Source organism: Phocoena sinus, chromosome 3 (genome assembly GCF_008692025.1).
Source record: "Phocoena sinus isolate mPhoSin1 chromosome 3, mPhoSin1.pri, whole genome shotgun sequence".
NCBI classification, from domain to species: domain Eukaryota; kingdom Metazoa; phylum Chordata; class Mammalia; order Artiodactyla; family Phocoenidae; genus Phocoena; species Phocoena sinus.
In genome coordinates, this window is record NC_045765.1 from 102,006,189 (window position 1) to 102,030,683 (window position 24,495).

General features: G+C 39.1%; 1 protein-coding gene across 1 annotated transcript; it reads left to right on the top strand.

Annotated features, from left to right (window-relative positions):
- The first annotated feature begins 1,196 nt into the window (after positions 1–1,196).
- On the top strand, positions 1,197–24,029 carry LOC116751073 (protein RER1-like). Its single transcript, XM_032626534.1, is given in 2 exon segments — positions 1,197–1,398; positions 23,320–24,029. Coding segments are annotated over 2 exon segments (912 nt in total).
- The last annotated feature ends 466 nt before the right edge of the window (positions 24,030–24,495 follow it).

Genomic DNA, 24,495 nt, shown 5'->3' on the forward strand with positions numbered 1-24,495 from the left:
ACAAGGAAGAGCAGCCCCCACTCACCGCAACTAGAGAAAACTCATGTGCAGCAACGAAGACTCAACGCAGCCAAAAATAAATAAATAAATTTATTTTTAAAAAAAAGTTATGTGTTCAAATGAGTTGTATCTAGAAAAGACCTGAAAAGCTATTTTCTTTCCCATTAAATAATCTCTGATCATAAAACACTTTAGAATTCTATAGGTGTTAGATAAAATCTAAAGATAATAAAAGATCAAAGATCTTATGGCAAAGAGGTAACAATACCACGATCAAAGTACGAGAGGGCAGGAAGATACCTGAAAATATTGTGGCCACAAAAGTCATATGGAGAAGCAGAGAAATAACCAAAAAAAAACAAAAACAAAAACAAAAAACGATCCAAGCTTATTTTAAACATTTTTAAGAATGTTCTGCAAAGGAGATGCACAAACTGTACCCAAGATCTCATCACCAAGATGGCCAAATTCAAAACTGCAGGGCAAATACAGAAATAAACATTAAATAATAAGTTCTCCTGTGAACTCTCCCTTCCTAGCTTGTTAGTTTTTTAAAAGTCATCAAACAGTTTATTCTGTTTTATAGAAACAAAATATCTAGATGAATTCCTGAAATTTCAACCATACTGACTGATATCAATATGTTGCAGAGATACAGAGATATCTCAGGTGCGATGCTCACCCTCCAGCTGTGGCTGGGCATACCATTTGTATTATGGACTAAAATGCAGAGCTAGCAGTACCCTGATTCCTAGGCTCAAAGCGTCATAATAATCCCCTTCCTTCTGGGTTCCATTGCTTGAGCCAGATTACTTTTCATACTGTTTCTTCATATACTTTGCAACATGATCACATTGCATTTTTCTTCAAAACTCTGGCAGATTGTTTGGGCTAGAGATAGATGGAGACAAGAGGCACCATCTGGTGCAAGATCTTTATTCCTTGTTAACACTACAGGAGTTCTGGTATTTTACATGGTTCAGGCAGTAGCAAAGATTTTTTTTTTTTTTTTTTTTTTTTTTAATGTATAGCTTGAGAAGGTGTAAGATGGTCAAAGGGCCCTGGCACTGTTTGATCACATTACTGATTTCCTTGGTGTAGAGCTGGGTTTTTTGTTTTTGTTGTTGCGTTTTTTGTTTTTTTTTTTTTTCTTCGATTCAGACAACCAGTGGCATATGGTTTCATGATTCACAAAGATGGTCCTTGACTATAGATTTGACGATCTCAACATAACTTCCAGGCTTGCCAGAGCTGTGTTACAGCAGAGAGAGCAAATAGCTCATGATATTTCTCCTCTGATGAGTAAGCTCCAAAATCGCAGGTTTAAATTTGATCTGGGATTGAAAGAAAAGGAGCTATGTCCTCCCATGCCAGCATCCATGCTTTTCTTTGTCAGAGGTGAGTGTCTATTTTTGTACCATTGACCCATGGCTTCAGGGGCCAAAAACTCAAATAATGCCCAGGTGAATTCTGTTGATTCAGACTGAATACACACTGGCTCTTTTCTATACCTTTCTATTCTTTGGAATTCCAAGCGCTTCCTGAAATTTAGCTTTTGTTCTAAAAATCTGGTGACTGTTTAATAGAAAAAATTTTCACTTTTATACACAATTAAAGTCAGTATTTTCTAACAGAATTAGCTAAGAGTTGGGAGCCAGGAGATTTGCCTGATGATGCTAAGCTAACTCACAGCTACGTTGTGAGGATAAGTGAAAAAATGAAGTGGAACGGTGTATTGGAAATAAACTAAAACACCAAAAAAAAAAAAAAAGTGGCTTGTACAAGTTAATCTTGACTGTATTTTAAAAATAAAGTTAAAGGAAGCCTTCACCTGTTGATCCCTGATTTCAGAAGGCTACTTGGAGTTACTGCTGTTGGAATGTGTTGTCAAAAATTTGAAGTATCTTTCCAATGAACAGATTAATTCCACCTTAATCTCTGTGAGATGCTCTGCCATCACCCCATACACCCATGGTCCTTATTCTCCTGTCTCCTCTCAGCTATTTCTGGTGCTTTTGTTAATCCCAAATTAAACCCTCACTTCTCTCTCATGCTTCCTCCAGATACTTTCTCACCTTTTTACATGGTTTTCAGGGCCCAGGAATTATGACTTTTTTCCTACTGAGACCTTTGACCACTTGTCTGTCCCTGTCTTCCTCTACTCCCTCACTGAAAGCCTCCTTTCTTGATATCATGAAATGGTACAGATATCAGTGAATATGACTTGAAATAAAGAAGTAAAAGAAGAAATAACAGAACATATCTAAGAAAAAGGAGGGTGCTATGTTGAAGGAAGCAGATGTCAATACGACAGCAGATGGTGTAGATAAACTCGGTACTAGTATGGTCAACTTGTTGCATTTGCCACATGGTCGCAACTGCAAACCATTACATACAAAACTCAGAAGTATAAAAAGCTATGCAGGTGGTTATTCATTGATGCTCTGTAGTCAAGGGCTATGCCACAATCAATTCTTTCTATATCTGTCCAAGAGGCAGAGTACCTCACAACGTGTAGGTCATTCTGCTTAAAAGCTAATGACTTGTGAGGAGTCTTATTTTTATGTTAACAGTAAATAATCTCCTCCAAAGTTCAAAGGAGAGATACAGGTATACTCCTCACACCTCTCAGACTCAATTTTGTAATAGGACACAGCTTCTTCTTAGACAGATGCCTCAAAAGAAAAAGTGAATGAATGTACATCACTCTGTCTTGATAAAGTAGAGAAAGCAGTGTCCCTGTGGCAGCTTATTTCTTCTTCACTCTGTGTGTTGGAGGTGAAACAGGAGGTGGAGTCCAGGGAGTGACCAACATCACTGTGCTTTAAATTGTAATAACTTTCGAAATCCGGGCTTGGGAGATAAATCTGAAGCTAGGGACAAATTTAGGCTCCAGGTTGCTGTCAATAAATAGATCATCCCCAAATCTCCAATGGTTCCCAACTGAATATAAAATAAAGGCCACACTTATCAAACTGACATTTAGAGCTCTCCACAATCTGATAGCAACCTATCTTTCCAACATTTAAGCTGCTATTTTCATTCACTAACCCTCAGTTCCCTGTAGAAAAATCTATTCGCTGTTACTTAAAAACATTGTATGGATTCCAGGGGCTGCAATTTCGTTTACACGTATCCCTTTTTGAGACGGCTGCCTCACTTCTCAGTTTATCTGAACAACATCCTCCCTTTACATCCACCCTAAAGGCTCACACTGTGTTCTCTTCCCAGTTGCTCTAGACCATGATGATTCCCTCTCTCTGCTGATCATCCAGAGAACTGATCTCTCACAATACTCATTAGGCTTTTATTGTGGGCTATCTTTGGTTACTAGTTAACATTTTTTTCTGCATGCCCCGTCCTCTCCACCAAATTCTTCTGTACCAGGTGCTGTGATTAAGTCCCAGAGTGTAAGTTCCTTGGAGGCAATCACTCATTTCTATGTGCAGCCTTCATAGGGCTTAGAAAAGGCACTCACAATTTGTCAATGGATCATTTTATTGAACTCCTGCATTTTAAATATAAGTGTATAATCGATGTTAAGTGTTTGACTCCAAATTTCTCCAACTGTAGAGACTTTTGCCACGTTGAGGCTGGCTTTATAAAAGCATATTGCTAGGCATTAATGTAAGCCTGAGATAACACCCTAAAATCAAAGATAGAAAAATACAGATTGAAAGCCTAAGAAGTAAAGTAGAGATAAAATAAAAAATTTCCCTTAAAAATCTGCAGTAATGTGCTCTGGTTTTTAAGATATCTTTTCAATATAACTAATAGTCTGACCATCAACACAGTACTACAAGAGACTTTATTTTTTCAAAAACAAGAGGTCTGTAGGATTGACCCCATCGGGTATTGACAGCAAAAATAAAATGTATAAACTAGATTGTGTTGAAAATACTGAGACAAACTTGGTCTGTATACTCTCAGCTAAGCTCTGAAAGAAGCACTCTTCTGAATAAGCTAGGACAATGGAGCATTCTAAAAAGAACTTGGGAAAGGAAATTAGGGAAGGTGACAGTGTCTAGAAAAATAAATGTAGTGACAAAGACAAATTTTACACCAGCTGCAGTGTGATTATATCTATATAGGACTACTGCACAAACTTTATGCCAAAGTAACCATTCCATTCAGCCAAACAATCGGAAATTCAGTCAGACAACGAAGTGGATTGACTTCACTCAGTTAATTGGCCAGTCAACTGAACTGATCGAATGTGCAGGCATGAAAAAACTTTGCTTGTAACTAAAGTGGTCTTAAAATTCAAAGAGTAAATAGCTGTAAAAAGCATCTTCTAAGCTTAAAGTAACACACAAAATGTGGTGTCGCAGACCATCAGCTGTCCGCCAAAGACATGTGCTCCTCTCCAGAGTGTAGAGTTGTTACTGGAAAGTGCCTATGCTGCCAGAAACTCCATTTCCCAGCCCCCTTGCATTTAGGTGGAACCATCTGACTAGTTCTCATCAAAAAAAAAAAAAAAAAAAAGCCTAAGTGGTATGGGCTATTTGGGGGATGATTTCCTAAAATCTATTTGTGCCTTCACCATGATTCCTCTACCCCTATCTGCCCAGGCACTTCTTTGCATGCTTTCACCATTGCTATATATTGGTCCTTGTGGCTGGGAGAAATTTTGCCATAAGCTAAGAGTACTAGTCAGCTTAGGCTGCTATAACAAAAAAATACCATAGACTGGGTGGGTTAAACAAAGACATTTATTTTTCACAGTTCTGGAGGTTAGGAAGTCCAAGATCAAGGTGCCCACAGATTAAACTCTTGGCAAAGGTCTTCTTCCTGGCTTGCAGAAGTCGACCATCTTGCTGTATCCTCACATGGTGGAGACAGGAAGCTCTAATGTCTCTTCCTCCTGTTATAAGGACACTAATCCCATCACAGGGGCTCCACCCTCATGACTTCATCTCAACCAAATCACCTCCCAAAAACCCCTAATAATACCTCCTACTACCATTGCATTGGGGGTCAGGACTTCAACATATGAATTTGCGGGGTTGGTGGAGGGACACAAACATTCAGTCCATAAGAGTAAGATTTCTACACCCAAATCTGATATTTATTCATTTCTATTTACCTATTCAAAGCTTGAAAAGAGGTTCAGAAAAGAGCCCAATTATTTGGGGAAAACTGGGACCACTGTCAATGCATTATAATTCAATATTTGATTATAATAAAAATAATTATGGTGATGATGATAATAAAAAGTGAACAGTTTTTTGTTTGTTTTTAAATAAGAGATTCTTTACAACAATTTGTTGAAATAAATATCATGTTCTAAAGGCTTTTCTTTTTAGTCTTTCAAGGGAAAAATAATTTCTTTCAATTAAAACTGAACTAGCCAAAGCTTAAGAAGTCTCTCTATAATTATGTTTAAGCCTGTTGCAATTTATTGCCCCCAAGGTATTCATTGGTAAGACCTCTAGGGCATTACTATAGCCATAGTGTTATAACTGATTCAAACCACAGTCCATCCAAGTAAGTCCCCTGCAGAGCCCCTACTATTACTCAGTGCAAGGAACTACATTGTCTTCCTAACCATCTAATTTAGAATGAACTTAGATGAGCTCTTATCTGCACTGTAGTCTTGTGGAGCCAGAAATATTACCCAGAAGCTGGACCAGGAAAAATAGAAAGTAGGGTCCTGTGAAGTGCAAAGGCGTGAGACAAACCCTAAGTGTCCATAAGATCTTAGAAATGAAACACAGTTTACCTAACAGTCCTACAATTTCTTTCACTGTTAGCTAATTAGCATTTACAAAGTTAAATGAGAAGTAGCTTAAGCAAAAATCCCATTTAAAACAAAACAAAAAAAATTTAAGAACTACTTTTCCTTGCTTTGAACTGATTTTCCTATTTCCCCTCAAGTTAGGCTGTTATTTGGGGTTTCCAAATATAATAGTGCTTCTGACCATTCTTAATTGCACCATAATGGGTGTTAAGCACAGGAGAGTGTGCAAACAGACTTGACTTTTCTAGTCTTTGACTGTTCCTTGCCTCTGGCCTCTGTCAGAGAGGCTTGCTAACTGCATCTCAGGGGAGCAATCACACGGCTTGACTCAGACTGTGGCTCTGACTATTGGGACTTCCTGAAGTCACAACCACTTTGACGTCCAGAACTGGGGCATGGCGTGTCTACTCTTCATAAAATCCAGAGATTGCAAGGGAAGTGTGAAATGCGAGAACTGATTAGGGATGCACCTTAAATGGTATCAAGGGACCCAGTTAGCAATGCAAAATATGAGATAATATAAACATAACATTCACTGCCAGTTGATCACTTATGTGAGCACCATGAAAAGCAAAATACAACAGAAAAAAAATTGGAGATGAGTAACAAATACAAGATTTCCTCCAAGAGAATTTTGCATAAAAGTTCAGTTTCATGGGAAAAAATGCATAATAAAATGACGTGGAATGATATGCCAGAAACATTTGTTATGTCTATTTGTTTTCCTGGAACTTGCTTGGTATTAATCATTTGTAATGGGTATATCCAGTCTTTGTTATACATACACCCTTCCTTTCTTGTGTTATTGATTGAGAGAATTTAAACTTGGAAGATGCAATTATTTTGGCTGTATTTAACCTTCTGTGGCTACAAAGAATGATTCCATTTTCACTAGTAAGAAGCCAAAGTAATTTTAATTCAGGAATTTCTCTTTTAATTATTAGTTTTTAAAGAACACAGCATTATACTTAGCAGAGGGTCCCTTTCTTCCTCAGTATTCTGGTGTAGCTACTCTCCTGTCAGCCTAGACTTTCAGAGAGAAGAGGAAAAATCTTCATAAAAGCCTTGGCCTAATTAACAAGAATGAACTAGATTTTATGATGAACAATTTATAGGCAGTTAATAGAGCTCATACACGGTAGCCAGGAGCTAGATAATTTATCATAAAAGGAATCTCAGCTACACTTCTAATCCTCATTCTCTTGATACTACAACCAACTGCATTCACAATTGCTACTTTTATAAGCTTTGATTTACTGACAAATGATGCTGCATTTTATAGAGTCATAATGAGACTTATAAATGCAGTAAATTCTTGTATCTCTGCCCATATGCTTCATATTCTTTGCCAAACAATTTACTCTTCTGCATTGTTATCTCTAGATAAAAATAATTTTTCAAAGATCTCCTAAGGATTCTTCATACTAGCACAAATGAGAATAAAAAAATAGCAAATTGTTTATTAACCATCCTAAGTATTTGTTGAAAAGAAACTGATTTATCCCTAAAAGAACAATGCAGCTATTGTAATGAGTTTTGAAAGAGTAATACTTTTCAAAATTACAAATAAGATAAAAAAGCTAATATCCAAATGTAATTTCTTAAAGAACAGAATTTAAAGTAGGTGAGACCCAGGAAATCATACTGTCTCTTCCCACTTGGTGTCTTACTGCTGTTTCTGTTTTAAAGTTATAGCAAAATACAGCACACTGGGTGGACAGAACTGGGTGACTGTATATATACTGCCATCAGATCAGCTACATTTCATTTATCCATTGATCTACAGAGGGGTTCCTGAAGTCCTCAAATTACGTAACACTTCCTCCAGGAAGGCTCCCCTGACTACTGGTATCCCTTTTATATGCCTTCTTACCATCCTATTCTTCCTCTTACCACAAAAACAAATACTGCTGGGTTGTAACAAACACTACTGCCTAATTAGCATTCCATCCCCTCATTGACCATGAGCTCCAGGACAGTGAGGACCACCATTTTCTCACTCTGGAGTTGAACACAATGCCTGGGACATATTGCATTTGTAACTGAATGATATTCTTGGTTTCCAGAGCCTGTTAATATAAGCGAGAATAAATCATTCAAGTTGTATGAATCAGCAATAAATTTGGTCACTAAAATTGACAGTGAATAAGTGTGTATTTTAAAAAGCTGAAGAGTCAAAAGTCATGACTTTCTCTCCTTCTTTCTTATGACCAGCATTATAAGTATTTTTAAACATTATGCTCCGTTTAGATGTTCCGCATTTTAAAAGGGACATGTTACAATAAAAAAAGGTGATAGCGAAAACAGTAAAAATAAGAAATGACTAGAATAGAAATCCAGGGGAGAAGGTCAGAGAAATATGATTGTTTGACCTGAAACAGATGTGCTAAATATTACATTAATCAAGGTCTCTGGGGACACAAAGGAACTGCTGCCTGTTTCTTGAAGGGACAGAGCCAGGGCCCATTGCAAAGGTGTTTAGGCCCCCATAAGTAACAGCTTCCTGACCTAAGAGGCTAGGAGATGTGAGATTATGTGTCTGTGGGTCCACTCAACAGACCATTTTTCAAATGATTAGGGATTTAGTTCTGCCTGCCAGACAACCAGTTTTTGTATAGCTGCTCAAATTACAGGCACATGGTCAATCTTAGTTTATCAACTATTCCCAAATATCAGATATACCTCTCTTTCAACCAGGGTTTCTCATCTCCTATTGAGAAGTTATAAAGATAGGTTCTATTATTTTTTTACAGCAAGACATTTTTCTAGTAGAAAAAAAAGGGAAATGATTTTTTTTCCTCTCAGATTCACCCTATCACTACAGAGAAGCTGAGGCTCAAACAGATGTCTCAGAAGTCAAACCCATACCTGCCAAATCACCCACAAAAAGATAGCATCCTCAGCTCACTCTGAATGGCTAGTAGGAGAATGCAGCTGAAAATCTGCTAGTTCCTTGACATCTTTGCCAATGTAGTCCCTGTCATAGACGTGCAGGGACCCCAATGCAGGCCATGCAGAGACCCCAATGCAGGCCATGCCCCTGGCAATGTCTGCTGAGTTTACCAGCCCAGCAGGGCCTTGCCAGCCCATGATACCTAGGAGAGATGGAGCCAACAATTCTTCTGCCCTGAGTCAAAATAAAGCTTAAAATCCTATCTTTTATGATTCCTAATGTCAACTAAAAATAACAGAGGTGGTTAGTTCAGACCTAAGATTCACCTTGGAGATTTTTTCTAATCATACATATCCCCCAAAGTGTCTTTTTTCCAAATGGAATTGGTCACTGACATGTGGATGTGCTCCTAATAGCAAAATAAAAATATTCCCTGCCTGAAGCATTATAATAAAGTTGTCTTTTTCCATTTCATTGTCTCAGAACATTTAATCAATTGACATGACATCTGGGGCAGGTCAAAAGGAGCCACCTCTATTAATTTATAATTGCAATAGTCAACTCATTGATGGCCTTCTCATTACTTTAGCTTATTTTTATCAGTTTTAGCTTTTAAAATGTTTTTAAACTGTAAACTTTCTTGGGAGTCAAGAATAAAAACCCATACTCTTTTTAATCCTGTGTTCCCATTTTTTAAAAAAATCCAGCCCCAAGGAAAATTATGAAGTGGACACACTTGTCTGCAAAATAGCTGGCTTCCCATTTAGGAAGGTTTCCTATTGCTTATCTAACTTTAAGAGCCTAAGATCTTCCTCCTACCAAAGTCTCATCTAAGTTTTACATTAAATGAAATTTTGAAAGTGTATTTAATTCTTCTAAGATAAAACCAGGTACATAGTAGAAGCCCCAAATTTATAGCCACCTTCTTTTTCCAGCTCAGGAAAAGACCTATTAAAAGTTATTTCCAAATGCATGAGAACATTAATCAATAATTTTCTTCTACCTGCAGTATTGTCTCTTCTCTAGTTATAAAATAAAAGCCATGCCTCCTTACTAAAGAAGGAGTGTGTGTGTGTGTGTGTGTGTGTGTGTGTGTGTTTGTTTGCATGAGAAGTGGGAGAGGAAGAAGCGGAATGAAAGAAATACAAATACTTCCTAGGATGCTGAATGGCACAAAGTAAGCAGTTGCCTCATTCTGCCTACAAATCTGCCCTTTTGTTCTCCCCACTCCCTCCTCCATGACCCCCAGCTCCCAGCCCCTCCAACCCCTCACCAACCTGACTCCTGGGCAGGAGCCAGCTTCCCTGTCTTTATCTTCCTGAGTTTACAAGAGGATTCTGATGACCCTATCTCAATTCTGCCAGCAGAGAGCTAAGTACTTTACTGACAAGACAAGGCTTGTCCCAGGCAGACAATGGGAAGTAGATAACTGTTAAAAATGCTTAATTCCAAACATGGGAATGAATTAGCTGAATCGCTTTGGTAATGATCTTCCTCACTAACAAATACCACTAGGAAAAGCATTTCTTAGCACAGTGGTGTGTACATGACAACTGGTTGGGTTCATTTACTTAACATGCTTTGTATAAACTGTGATAAATAGTCTACACTTTTCCTGATATTGTCTCCATCTTATTGTGAATTTCAAGTCTTAAACAATGGCTGTGTTTTAAATATTTGAGAACATATCAGACAGGTACCCTCCACCCTATTACCAAAAATATTACAAATACTAGCTAACTTGGGGAATCTGCATCCCATATTTGTTCCCCACAAAGCTTATAAAATGTCTGTGCATATTTGCATTTGCATGCAAACTTTCTTGCTGAACGTAAGTATACTCACAAAGTCGCTGCCACTCTCTTATTTGTGCAGCCAGAAAGTCTGTTAGAACAAGGGCTAAACTGCATGCACAGTTCAGGGCATCTTTGAATGGCACACCCTCTCTACAGAATGTGGGCCACTCATCTAGACATCCTAGTATTTTGACATAAGCCCTGTCAGATAGAAGATTCCATGCTAGCAGATACACCTCTTTTGAAAATGTCATCCAGTGTAGAAATTGATTTTCTGCCTCAAATGCAGCTGCTGCTCTGAGAAACCTCCTATCCTATTAAAAGTGTCCTTGTTCCACCTCTATCTAGACATAGGGCACATGATGAAATTGACACATTTGTAGGAATGCAAAATTCTCACTGATTCATTCATTCAACAACTGTATACAAATCACTGTTCTAGATGCTGGAGATGTGGCAGTGAACAAGATGGCGAAGGTCCCTGCTCCCATGGAACTCCTTTCTATGATTTCAAGTAGTGTATTATTATGAAAAAATAATATGAAACAGGGTAATTTGCTAGAGAAAGATTATTTTCGATTGAACAGTCAAAGAAAACCTCTCCCAAGGCTGTGATATTTGAGCAAATCATACACAACTACAGATATTAAATAACCTAGTAGAAAGGACACAGGATTTGGAGACAGAAGACTCAAGTTCTAATTTCTTAAAAGTCTTTAGGCAAGCTCCTGAAAGCCTTCTACCTTTTAGCACAGAATTGGTATCCCACTGGGGACATCTCTCATTCTCCCTAAAAGGGTTGAGCCTGGTTCAACCTGATGAGCTTTTCCATTATGATATTTATATTATGACTAAAACCCACTACATCCATCTTTTTGAATACGAAGACTCTAAATCAATGGTTCTCAACCCTGAATGAACAATAAGTTGAAATCCTAACCCTGCTGGCATTGTTTTAAATGCTGAAGTAAATAAGGTAAGACAAATTAGTAGAAAGGATTCAGAGGCACGATATACAAGCAGCTAAGAAAAGGGGGCAGGGTGGGGTCTTCATGATTGGTGAGTCTAATGTCTCTGGATGCTCCGCTGCCTTAGAGAAAACCACCTGATAGAAGCGAAAATTTTTGAAGCAATTCAACACTTTCATAGCAGATTTATCGCAGGTGATTTAGCATTAGATATCTGTATCAGGGCAGAAAAAAAATCCATGATAATATCATCAAGCAACATTCGAATCAGAGGTGATGTATGTGTTTGTGGTGTTACCACATTTGTTACCACATTTTTTTTCAAATTATGCAACAGAAATCACACTCTCTTGAGGTTAAATACCGCCCTACTCCCTTCAAAAGATTTTAAATTTCACACCTCCACCCACATATTAAATTAGTAGTCCAAACCAGATGGAGGTTAGCGTTTTAGGTTATAATGACTATCTGGAGAAAGTCCTTCCTTGCATTGCCCGTACCTATCACTTTTACCTTTAGGCTTATTCGTGCTTTGCTTGATTTCTGACGTTAAAGTGCATTTAAGCGCTTCTAAGTCTTACTCTGACTATACAATTTTCCATACCATGGCCATGTGAAGTGGCTCAAAAATAGTTTTGTGGTAGGTCATTAGGAAGAACCAAGAGAGAATTCAGAGATGAATGGGAAGCATTTTAATAAACAAACACATTCAAAAGCCAGCACCTTTTCTCATGGTGCTTTCTATCACCCCCACCAAGTATACATTTCTTCTTTCTATTCACATTTTACCCAATTTTCAGGGCTGAACTCTACCCTCATCTCCTTTCTCCCTCTACCAGCCTTCTAGAATGCATAGTTTTTGATGTATATGTACCATTGACTTGTCATCCCTCTGTTTTTGTATTTGATTGATTTACCTGAAGTATAAGTCCCTTCAAGATAAAAAAAAACATACCTTACATTGTTGTCTCTTAATAGCTTCTAAGTAGTTAGACTAGAATCAGGCAACAAATGGAACTACTTTTGGAGAAGACTTCTTGCCTAGGGCTAGAGCTTGACCTGAATCATGTATTCAGAAAGAAATAGCAGAATAGACCCACTAAGCATATTCCTGGTTAGAAACCAGTAGTTTTAGAGACAGGAGGAAAGACCTCAGAATCTGAAGGCAGAGCTAGATTTGGAAGTTAGTTCAATCACTCCTCTGTAAAATGGGCTCGCAGAATTCCAACAGGAATAAATGTAATATGTGTAAAGCAGCTATACAGTGACTAGCATACAGTAAGCGCTTGGTAAATAATAGCTGTTATTATGATGGCCCAGTATTGCTTGAATAAAAAGACTTCTAATATATTTTTGCCTGCAAATCCTGGATGAAACGAGACATAAAAATTGTAGGCAAAATTAAAGTTTGTGAGAAAGATTAACTGGGTCCCACTGAGCACTTGGCTCCAAGTGAAATTTGGTTCAGTGTAGGAAGAGGACTACTCTTTGACGTCTCTCTTATCTCAGAAATGCATCTTTTTTCCTTCCTTTAACATCTTATAAAGTGTTAAAGCTTCCATGTTCTAGAAATTACAACAATGTGGTACAAAGGAAAGAGCCCAGGATCTGAAACAAGCATATGTGGGTTCTGGTCTCATTGGAAGAAAGTAAGCAAATATCTTAACCCCTGCACCTTGTTTTGATCCAATGTAAAATGGTCATACTGACTCCCCAATGCTCTTGAGAAAATCAAGATGGTTTCTAAAACATTGATATCTTGGAGTTGATCAGCCAAACAATTCAGTAATCAAATTAAAAAAAAAAATCAGTGGATACTGCATTGGTACTTACCGTTTACCATAAGCAAAGAACAATGAAAGACACAAAAGAAATCGGAACCAGAGAACCCAATCAAGAAGAACTAGTCACCAATGAGACTGCAATTCACTTAAACAGGGCACAAAACTAAATGAACATAGTGCCAACTGTGAAAACATAGAACATTCTGTATAGAGTGATGATACACAGAGCTTGATCATTAACCTCCCAGGGCTATCACTCAAAGCCCACCTCAACAGAGCTCTAATCCACCTCTGAAAGCCTCATTTCTCAAGTCTTGCTTGGGAACTGCTGTGGCCAAGTTGAAACACAAGCTATCCCCAAACATGTGCTGAACTTTCCCTCTGTTTGCTCATGCTCTTTCTTTGCACATCTAATCACTCGGCTACCCAGAATTTTTCGCCCTTTTTAAATCTCTTCCATTCATTACCACACATCCTAATGGTCACTTTCTCCATGAAGCTTTCCTAAGTCTTCAAATTAACTACATATTTTCATTTTCCACTTTTGAAACCCCCATTTCATTTTGTTAGTGGCAGTCTGTACAGTCTACTTACGCATTATCTTTTCCCTCTTGGATTATAAGAGAGAAAACTTAACCTCCTTCACCTTGTATCACCAACAACTTGTTCATAGTAGGTATTAACTAACTTTTTGAAAATTATATTTACTAATGGAACCTGATGGAGATGCTTATAAATCATGCAATCTTAAGCTTGATTTGAACAAAACAACTCCGTGCTGCCTCATTCATTTACTCCTTAAATAGGTATGGCGCCTATGATATGTAAGCCTATGGGATACATGCAGGGAAACAGCTGATTGCGGAATCAGATGATTGGGCTTTCCTAAAAGAAGTACAGGATGGGATGCCTGGGGGTGGGGAGGAGATACAAACTCATTCCTTAACGCTCTCCAGTGGACATTTAATGACTAAAAGAAAGAGTTTTCTCAATAGGTGATCCATGCATCAGAAAGCTGGCTTTGACACCAACCCTCTCTCTCCAAAGAGGGTGGGAGCAGAAAGATCCAAGTTCAGCCAGACAAGAGACACGGAGCAAAGGCAAGAAGAAGACCCTTCCCTCTCTGCATATTGAACTTGTAGCCCTTATAAGAGGAAAATATTGGGAAGATTGATAAATATTTCCATTACCCTAATAAAACTTCATGTTACATACAAGCTATTATTATCACAATTATATCTTTTTCTCACTTTTTAAAAATCGATTCAGAACAATTGAATCTTAGAAATGGTAGTGCTGAAATATGGCAAACATACTCCTTGCAGAGGCAATAAACTTGATGCTGCAGCCTAATTTTTTTGTATATTCCTTCTCTATTTCTCCTTTTGGATTATAGATTATGAAAGAGGGATTTCATGCAGCAGTTGGTGACAAAATATATTTCTTACTAATGTGTAATATTTGCTACATTAATAATTTTATGGCTTTAATTATTGATGCAAACTTAATTGTGCCCCATGTCCCTTTTTCTTGCAGCTCAATAAAAACTATATATTTCTTTAATTAGGCTTCACTTGAAGACTAGAAGACAATGCAGGGGTGGTTTCTTGCTAATTCACCCATCTATAGCCAGGGAAAAAACGGAATTAGTGTCTTCAGTGTAGTTCAGCGAGAAAAAATACCTAACTGTTCTGAAAGTGTGACTTTCCTTTGCACAGTTAACCTCACCCAGAGGCCAGGAATATATAGGCAACTGAAAGCGAACACTGCAACAGGGGATGATATTCTCCCCTTCCTGGCTCTGGGGAGAAATTTCATTGATTTTAGTAGAGATGGAAAGGAAAAATTGGGGTCACCTACATGGTTATCACACTGTCTTCCCTCTTTATATTCTCGACCTTACTTGAAATCTAATCTTAGTCTTTCCTGCTTGATTCCAACATTTTGTTGTGGTAGTCCACTTACAATCACCAGGAGTATTACAGTCACTTTATTCTGCGTCCAAACGTTTCAAAACAACTACCAGAAAGCCTGGATGGAAGGAAACTAACATTTGCTAAGCATCTGGTCTGGGTTATACAAGGTGCTTTCAATCAGTTATTGCTTTAATCTCCAGGGGTCACAATCGCAAATGCCAACTAGTTCAAAAATGAAGAGAGCAGATAGGGCTTGAGAAACAAGGAGCCCTCGGAGCTCCATCTTTCATTTTGCACTTTGATAGAGAAGTGAGTTCAGAAAAAAAAAAGAGAATTTTAAGAATAACATTTGTAACATTCTGTGAGAATAACAGTAGAGCAATGATTGCAGATGATACTCCATCTCAGTGTAAGGTGGACGTCAGGAGAGACAGGACTGGCCAACTGGAAGGCTTACATCCCATCTCAGTGAGATTCTCAACTCTGGCCCACCATTGCCATGCTGAGGGCTCTTCTAAATTTTTAAGTGAAGCTTAAAAGCTTCATTCTTAACTATATTCGTTTTCTAGTGTTACATGAAAGATTACCACAAATTTAGTAACCTAAAACAATACAAATTCATTACCTCACTGTTCTCCTAACTCAGGAGGTTGAACTGGAGTTGGCTGGGTCCTGTGCTCAAGTGTCACCTGGCAAAACTCGAGGTGTTGGCAGGCGCTATAATCACATCTGTGACTCTAGAGTCCTCTTCCAAACTCACTGACTGATGGTATAATTTGTTTTCTTGTGGTTGTATGACCAACAACCCTATTTTCTTGCTGGCTTTTAGGGACTATTCTCGGTTTCTAGCAGCTACCCTCGCATCCTGGCCCTGTAGCCTCCTCCACAGACCCTCTCACCACATAGAAAGCTTACTTCTTCAAGCTTAGCAGGAGAATCTAATGCTTCAAATCTCTCTTACCTCTTTTAGAAGCTCACCTGAGTAGGTCAGGTTCATCCAGGATTATCTATCTCCCTCTTGATTAGGTCAAAGTGAAATAATTAGTGACCTTAACTACATCTGCATAATCCCTTCTGCCCTGTAATGTAACATACTCATCAGAGTAACATACATCTTTTTCCCAAGTCTCCTTCCTACTCAAGTTGGAGGGGATTAACGCAAAACAGGGAGGGGGATCTTGGTGGCCATCTTGGAATTCTGCCTACCTTGCCCTTTTCTCAAGCTTCCCACAGAAATATAGCACTCTTAGAAAATGAGCTGCTGAATAGCCATGAATACTTTAACTTCCTTTCATTTTCTACAACTGCTTTGACCTCTTGGCACTATCTTATCACATTATCTGATTGGTCCAATGCCCATCTATATTCAGTGCCTGTCTCTAGTTTTAAAATTTCAGTGTTGGAGCTTTTTCCTGCCGTTTGATAAGCATAATAGATAGTTGTCACAAATGAAATTTGCACAAAAGCAGACTGTGATGTCAATAGCAGGTATCGTTTTTGTAACTGTAATGTAGGTTGATTCTTGAAATCCTAAATTTCTCATTAGTACACTCTATTCAGAGAGAGTTACTCTCTTGATATACATAAAAAATTCAAACTTCAAAGCATTTTAGAAAATGACAGGCATCTGAAAGTCCCATTTTTATTCTAATGAAAATATCTTTTACCAAGAAGATTTCTCACAAAATGTAAAGGGACTTAAAAAAAATAAGGATACTAAAAAGTGTTATTATTCTCAGCAAGACAACTCATAACCATGTTGATTTAGGAAAATCTTCAAGGATTTACTGAGGCAATTGCAAGGTAAACTCAGTTCTCACAATGAAAGGAAAATGCTCTGGTAAGTTTTCTGGGGTTTTCTTTCAGCTTACTTGCTTCTTTGCCTATAAAAATATTTTATATCATTTTTAAGGGCAAGCTATAAGCAATATTTATGTTCAGAGAAGAAATCCATCTATAGGAATTCAGATTTAATTTTAAAAACAGGTAAACAATTCTATGAACAAAGTCAGTGGTTTCCCCAGGTACTTTTTGAAAATAAATAAAAACAAATCAGCTCTCGTTGTCTCATTTGTTGTTTGAACACTAAACAGCAAGACACTGGGATTTCTGAGAGCAGTTGTATTATTTTAGACTTTACAAATCTATACAATAATTCATGATTTAGAAAAGAACTGTTGGGTTATCTAGCTAGTCTTTTTTAAGAGTAGCAGTTGAAACAAACAATCAGCTCACTTCATGCATGGAAGAGAATTCTTCAAACTCTTCCCCTTAAACAAATCTTCAGTCAGTTAAATGACAACACTGTTTAAAAGAGAAGTATTTTATACTTCTCCAGTTCTTATTGATGAATCTCTCATTCTCAATTTTAAAATTTGTGTGTCAACTAAACGCCTGTAAGTGGACTGACATACTTTTTATAGTACATATATTAACTAGATCAATTCAATCAAATGCCAATATTTCACCCTATCTGATTTTCAACACAGCATGTTGGTAAATACTTATAGAAAAATGTTTCTGTATATATTGTTTCCAGCTTGAGAAGATTAATATGGTTATACAAATGTAAGCCTAATTTGGAACATTTCCAGACACTTTTTGATTGTGCCAAGGGTGATTTTTGAAAAATTTGTAAAAGGGGTTCCCTAGTGGTGCAGTGGTTGAGAGTCCGCCTGCCGATGCAGGGGACATGGGTTCGAGCCCCGGTCCGGGAAGATCCCACATGCCGTGGAGCAGCTGGGCCCGTGAGCCATGGCCGCTGGGCCTGCGCGTCCGGAGCCTGTGCTCCGCCACGGGAGAGGCCACAGCAGTGAGAGGCTCGCGTACCGAATAAAAAAAAAAAAAAAAGGAAAATCTGTGATAAGTTTATTGTGGTCATTTGGTAAAAATAATAATTTCAAAAGACCAGAGAAAAGATAAAATTATTAATAGAAAAAAAGCTCATTTTAAAAGCACATTCTTATTGATTTTTATTATATTTAAAAATAAAAGCAAAGCCAGCTTTAGCTCCTGATCTACCTCTTCATTCCTATTGAGTGAATAGAGAAATTTCTACATGGTATAATTTAAGAAGCACTGAGCATCTTCAACTGGCCTTGCTTAATCCCAGTGACTAAGACTTCAAGACTTAACTTTAAAGGCATTGGCAACCACCATTTAAAGGCAGAAGTTATCTAGCGGGGGTAATGAGTAAAGTCATTATCACATAAGATTAGTTCTGAAAGATAAATTGTGGCCTTCTAATGAGTCCCTAGCAAAATAGGAGCCAGAGCAGTTGGATTTAAAGAGGATAGGAAAAAGAAAAGGCATCTACTAAAACACTCCAGCCATAATGATAATCCAGTGAATATCTGTGGAGTTGAATCAACTTGAACAGAGAGCAACAGACTTTACCTCTGGGACCCTGTCAAAATGTAATGCTTTGTAGCTGAATCTCAAGGGAAAGTTTGAAGCCCAGGGGAAAGAAAGGAAATGAACAGAGGCTGCAAAAAGAGGTAAGGAGAGTACCCATATCCACATTTGGATACTTGAAACAAAGTAGAGGTGAGGAAACAGGAGGTGTTGTATAAATACTACCCAGAGATATGCCTCTCTTTCCACAAGTATAAAATTTTCCACAAGTATAAAATTGTTATATAGCTGATAGTTCATTTTAGAAACCCATGAAGGTTAAACTGACACCTAGAATTCTTTACAGAAATTTTTTCACATATCTAGGTAGCTTGTAAGTATAATTTTCATATCATTTAAATAAAACAGAATAACAAAACTTCCCTTTTGTATCATGAATCCATGGGACAATTTAGCTATTGGCTTTAGCTAAAAAATAGAGCTATTGGTTAGCAACTTGAACAATCACCACCAAGTATAAGATTAAGCCAATTTTGCACTTTTCAGTGAATTCAAATCTGCAATATGGTCCTAATGGCAGAATGTATCTTTGGTTTCACTGTCTGGTCCTTCTACCTAAGATAACATAGATTCCAAAGTTTAATTTTCTACTTATAACCATTAGCATTTATTTTTCTCCAACAGGGTATCAATAAGTTTCTGCCCGCCCTGACTGGCAGTTTCTGCCCGCCCTGATTGGCAAAATCATGACTCTTCTTAATTTATTTTTTGCCTCTCAATAATTTTGCAACCCAGCTCTGTTTCTAGGAGCTCTGCTTTTACTTCTTGCGGGAGAAAAGAAATTTGTTTGCACAATGCAACAAGATCTAGGGATCTGTAACATGAGAAACTGAGCAATTGTTTCAATATATCCACCGGTAGTTTTCAGAGGGTAGGATCATACAACTGTATTTAATCAGAAGAACTTATCACAGAAGCTTGGGATACAAATGTCAAGACACTGCATATGATGAAGTGTTGCCTGTTAGTATCCAGGATATCCAGAGTTCAAAGGGAAGATCCACTAGAAAAGGCTTCCCAGAAAAGTCAGGGGCTTCTGGATAATAGTTCAAATATGTCTACTCCTTACTTGAATGACTGATTGTACTTCCTTGATTCAAGATACCCATTTTTCACAACTATGGTTTTCAAAATCAGGAAGCCACTTTTAATCAAGGTACACTTTTAATATTGTGATTTTTTTCCTTTTTTTGGAAACATTATTTAATCAATGGTGAATCTAATGATCAGTGGTTCTTTAAACTCAAGAAAATAGGTATTCCAACAAATAGATAAAAGATCAAGAATAAGAAGAGTAAAACCTTATGAGAGGACCAATATTTGCCCTGATATGTAAAACCTCAGCAAATGAAGAAAAACAGAAAAGGAAAAATTCTGTACTGTGGTAGGGATCTTTGCTATTAGACACTAGATCTATGTTTAAAAGCATGTGGAATGCTTCTCCAGCCTAAATTTGGTATCCTTGTGGAGGAGAGAATTTACTTGTTATTTATAAGTGCACTGTGTGTGTGTGTGTGTGTGTGTGTGTGTGTGTGCGTGTGTGTGTGTGTTTGTGTGTGTGTGGTTTCCAAGTAATTCAAAGCACACTAGAGACCTTAACACCCTACCTACAAAATGACAATTATTGTTTTCATGAAAGATAGATGATTACATTTAAGAGTGGTGCTAGCAAAAGAAATTTTTTTCATTGAAAAGTTATAGTTTGACCTGTTTTGACACATTAAGGGGAGGCTTCCAATCTGAAAATTTTTCTTAACTCATGAGTCAATCAAGTAGTTCTGAGACTGTAATTGAGCATTTTGTCAATACAAGGAGACTTAAAGATTATCTAGAACACTTAGCTCATTTCACAAACAAGAAAAATGAAGTCCAGAGTCATTTGCTTTGCCCAAGGTTGCCTAATTAATTAGTGCCAAAACCATGGGTAGAACCCAGTACTTCTTTTTGCCAGTGTAATGCTTTTTTTCAGTGGAGAAGGGTATCTCCTTCCATAAACATGATAAAATACTGCGGTTCTGGGAGGCTTTGCCAGAACCTACAAATTGAGCCCAGGTCTCAGAGAAGTTCTGAGAAAGCACAGCTCAGTTCTACCACAATATTTCAAGTGGTTCTCTGTACTTCTCTGGCCACTATGCAGAGATATAACGTCTATAGGATTTTTGTAGTGGACCTGGGAATGCTTACATTCAAACAGTATTTTAAGTGGTCGAGGAAGTCTTTAATAAGTTAGAATCATGCATCATTTTGAGAATTGGAAGAGCTCTGTGCAATACATTTCATTTCATTCCCTCAATTTATAGAGGAGGAAGATAACATCTGGGAAAGTAACATGGCCTATCACGTGCTGACGGGTGCAGGGTCAGGACTGGAACACACATTTCCTTGTTCACTGCTTTTTCATGACACCACACAGCTTTACCATGAATTATGCCCAGGAAATGCAAAGATGCAAAGGTGAAATAACCAAAGACAGCTTTCTATGAGAGATTTCTCAAGCAAATGATGAAATTGGTGATATTTATCCTCAGGCCTAGCTAATTCCCTATCCTTGTCCGTCTCAGTGGCCAGTGTCCTCCCTCATGGGTTCTCCCCTCTCTTGCTATCAAAATATACGTTTTAGGAAGGGTTTCACAAGCTATCTTATATATTCTTAGCAACTGTGTTTGGTAGGCATTAGTGCTAACATTGCCATTTTAAGATGTGAAAGTGAAAGGTGCCTGAGGATTGAGTTACTTCTCCGTGGCTCTACAGTTTTGTAAGTGGCAAGCAAGGATTCAAGTCCACAAGTGTCAGGATTTTAGCACTTTTCTTTAAACACTGCTAATTCAGCACTGTATCTAGGACACAGTATGTGTACAATAAATGTGAGCTACACGAAAACAAAGGAGGAAGGAAGGAAAGAAAGAAGGAAGGAAGGAAGGAGGGAGGGAGGGAGGGAGGAGAGACCTATTAAGACTAAGTTGTGGGGCTTCCCTGGTGGCGCAGTGGTTGAGAGTCCGCCTGCCGATGCAGGGGACACGGGTTCGTGCCCCAGTCCGGGAGGATCCCACATGCCGCGGAGAAGAGACCTATTAAGACTAAGTTGTGATGAATAGCATTTGAACTTGCTATCTTTCTGTTTGCATGTGAACGGGAAACAAAATCTTAAACTGAAGAAATAAATTGGAATTTCAGGCATCTTCCAGCAGGGTGAGAAATTTGGCAGAAGAAGATAAAGGTGGCCTAAAATTCCATGTTGGCCTTTTCAGAGCTTAGCAGTTACAAACTCGTGATAAAATAGTTCTATGATTATTTCAGAGAGGACTTTTCATGATGCAGGAAAATTATCAACCCTGTTTCTGCCCAAATACCACAGGCAGAATATTCCATGAAGTCCAGGGGTGGTTCCTTCCCTCAGTTTCCAAACAGTCAGTTCAGAGAGCATCAAATGCCAGAGGTGGATAGTCACAAAAGTTGGTTTAAAATGTCCTGGTCAGTGGTTGCCCAGGGAGACCAGGGTGGCAAACCTAGAGCCAGAATGCGGGTTTTCAGAGATTTCATTTGCAATATCTTGGGTAATTCCCTAGATTTGGCTAAGGCTTTTAGGTTCTGCCAAAGCATTTGCAGGGAGGCCTAGCCATGGAGTCAAGCCCTGCTCCTGGAGACTTCATCAAGTTCCTCCCCGTTCGTGGTTCTGTCTATATGAGGTGGCACAGGAGGGGAGGGAGAGGTAGGACCAGAATACACAAGCTCACAGGGGAGGGAAAAGGAGGAGGACCGGCACATTCTTTTAAGTTAATTCAAGTGAGTCATTCAAGGATCCAAAGGTCTGAAGGCCTCCTGGATGATTCTAATGTCATTTTCTGCATCTTCTTAGATTACCTATGGTCCATCATCTAAGAGTCAAAGAGCCAGGTTCAAGGCTCTGCAGAATTTAACTACTGATCAAATGGTCTTGGATAAATCACTATATTTGTACCTCAACTTCTCACTTATATTGATGACAATTAATAGTTGTGTGACCCACCTCACTTGATGGATGTAAAGAAAAAAAAGCCTTTTATATTGTAAAATATTCTGTAGCTGTGATTGTTATCATTGCTTTGTAATATGAATGTGCTACTGTACTGTTTGGCCTTTGTTACTTCTTTTTTTTTCCCTAAACTGTGATACTTGGAGGGCCACACCTTACAAGTGACAAGTCAGAGTGGCTTATCCAATGACATATCCTAATGCCTCCTTATGTGTAACATTAGTTGCAAAGACCACTGCTATATAAATAGAATCATACCTTCTACCTATTTCAAGTAGATGCCATCAAACAAAGGTAGAACATACCTACACATGAATGCATAGTTCAAAACCTCACGATAGGACATAACATATATTTTTTTAATAAAATATTTCTAGGAAAATAGTTTAAAAACAGTAGAATACATAATGTCAGCAATTTCTACCTTAGAACTACTCAATATATAAGAATATATCAAGGATTAAGAAAACAGGGGCTTCCTTGGTGGCACAGTGGTTAAGAATCCGCCTGCCAATGCGGGAGACACGGGTTCGAGCCCTAGTCCGGGAAGATCCCGCATGCCGTGGAGCAATTAAGCCCATGCGCCACAACTACTGAGCCTGCGTGCCACAACTACTGAAGCCCGCGTGCCTAGAGCCTGTGCTCTGCAACAGGAGAGGCCACCACAGTGAGAAGCCAGTGCACTGCAACGGAGAGTAGCCCCCGTTCGCCGCAACTAGAGAAAGCCCACGCCCAACAACGAAAACCCAACACAGCCAAAAATAAATAAATAAAATTTATTAAAAAAGAAAAACAGAACTTCCAGGTGCTCGGCTGCCTCTTCCCGGACCGAGCGAAGCGCCCACGTGGCCGCCACCTGCGTCCTCCTTCCCACGGCCCTCGGGAGACCGCGCTTGGTGGCAGTGGACCACCAGCAGCTCCGAAGGTGACAGTGTGGGAGATTCCGTCCGTGGGAAACCTTCCGTGGTGTACAGATTTTTCACAAGTCTCAGACAGGTCTATCGGGCCTGGCTGGACAAGTCTACTCCATACACGGTTGTGCGATGGGTGGTGACGCTGGGCCTGAGCTTCATCTACATGATCCGAGTTTACCTGCTGCCAGGTTGGTACATCGTGACCTATGTCTTGGGAATCCACCATCTAAATCTCCTTATAGCTTTCCTTTCTCCAAAAGTGGATCCTTCCTTAATGGAAGATTCAGACGATGGCCCCTCGTTACCAACCAAACAGAATGAGGAGTTCCAGTCCTCCATTTGAAGGCTCCCAGAGTTTAAATCCTGGCACACGGTGACCAAGGACATCCTGGTGGCCATGGTCTGCACCTTCATTGAGGCATTAAACATCCCGGTGTTCTGGCCCATCCTGGTGATGCACTTCGTCATGCTCTTCTGTATCACGATGAAGAGGCAGATAGAGCACATGATCGAATACCGGTACATCCTGGTCACGCACGGCAAGAAGACATACAAGGGAAAGGAGGACACAGGCAAGACGTTCGCCAGCTAGACGCGGCCACCCTCCGCGGGCCCTGGACGGCCACGAGTTGCTGTGACAGCGCCTTCTTTCCTCACATAAAGTAGTTGATTACAAGGGAGTTATTTTCTTTTTAAAAAGGAGCTTCAATTATTTGTAACTGAGATATCAGGCTCTTGAAGAAACTTACATTTAAACAGAATCGTGTTGATTTGTTTTCCAGTGCCGGTCAGGCGACCAGACGCTGGCCTTGCAGGGCGCAGGTGGGGTGGACAGCCGGGTGGGCTGGGGGACGTGGGGGGGGGGGGGAGCGGGCGCGGGGGGGGGGGAGCGGGGGCGGGGGTGGCAGGGCCAGGCCCCGCGGTAGGAGCCAGGATGCCCAGCTGCCGCCTCCTAGGACGCTCGCCTGGCCCCCCCAGCCACACGGAGGATGCTCGCCCGTCAGTCTGGTGCATGGAAGAGATTCTGCAGTTAACTCAGGGCTGTAATGCCAGTTTCC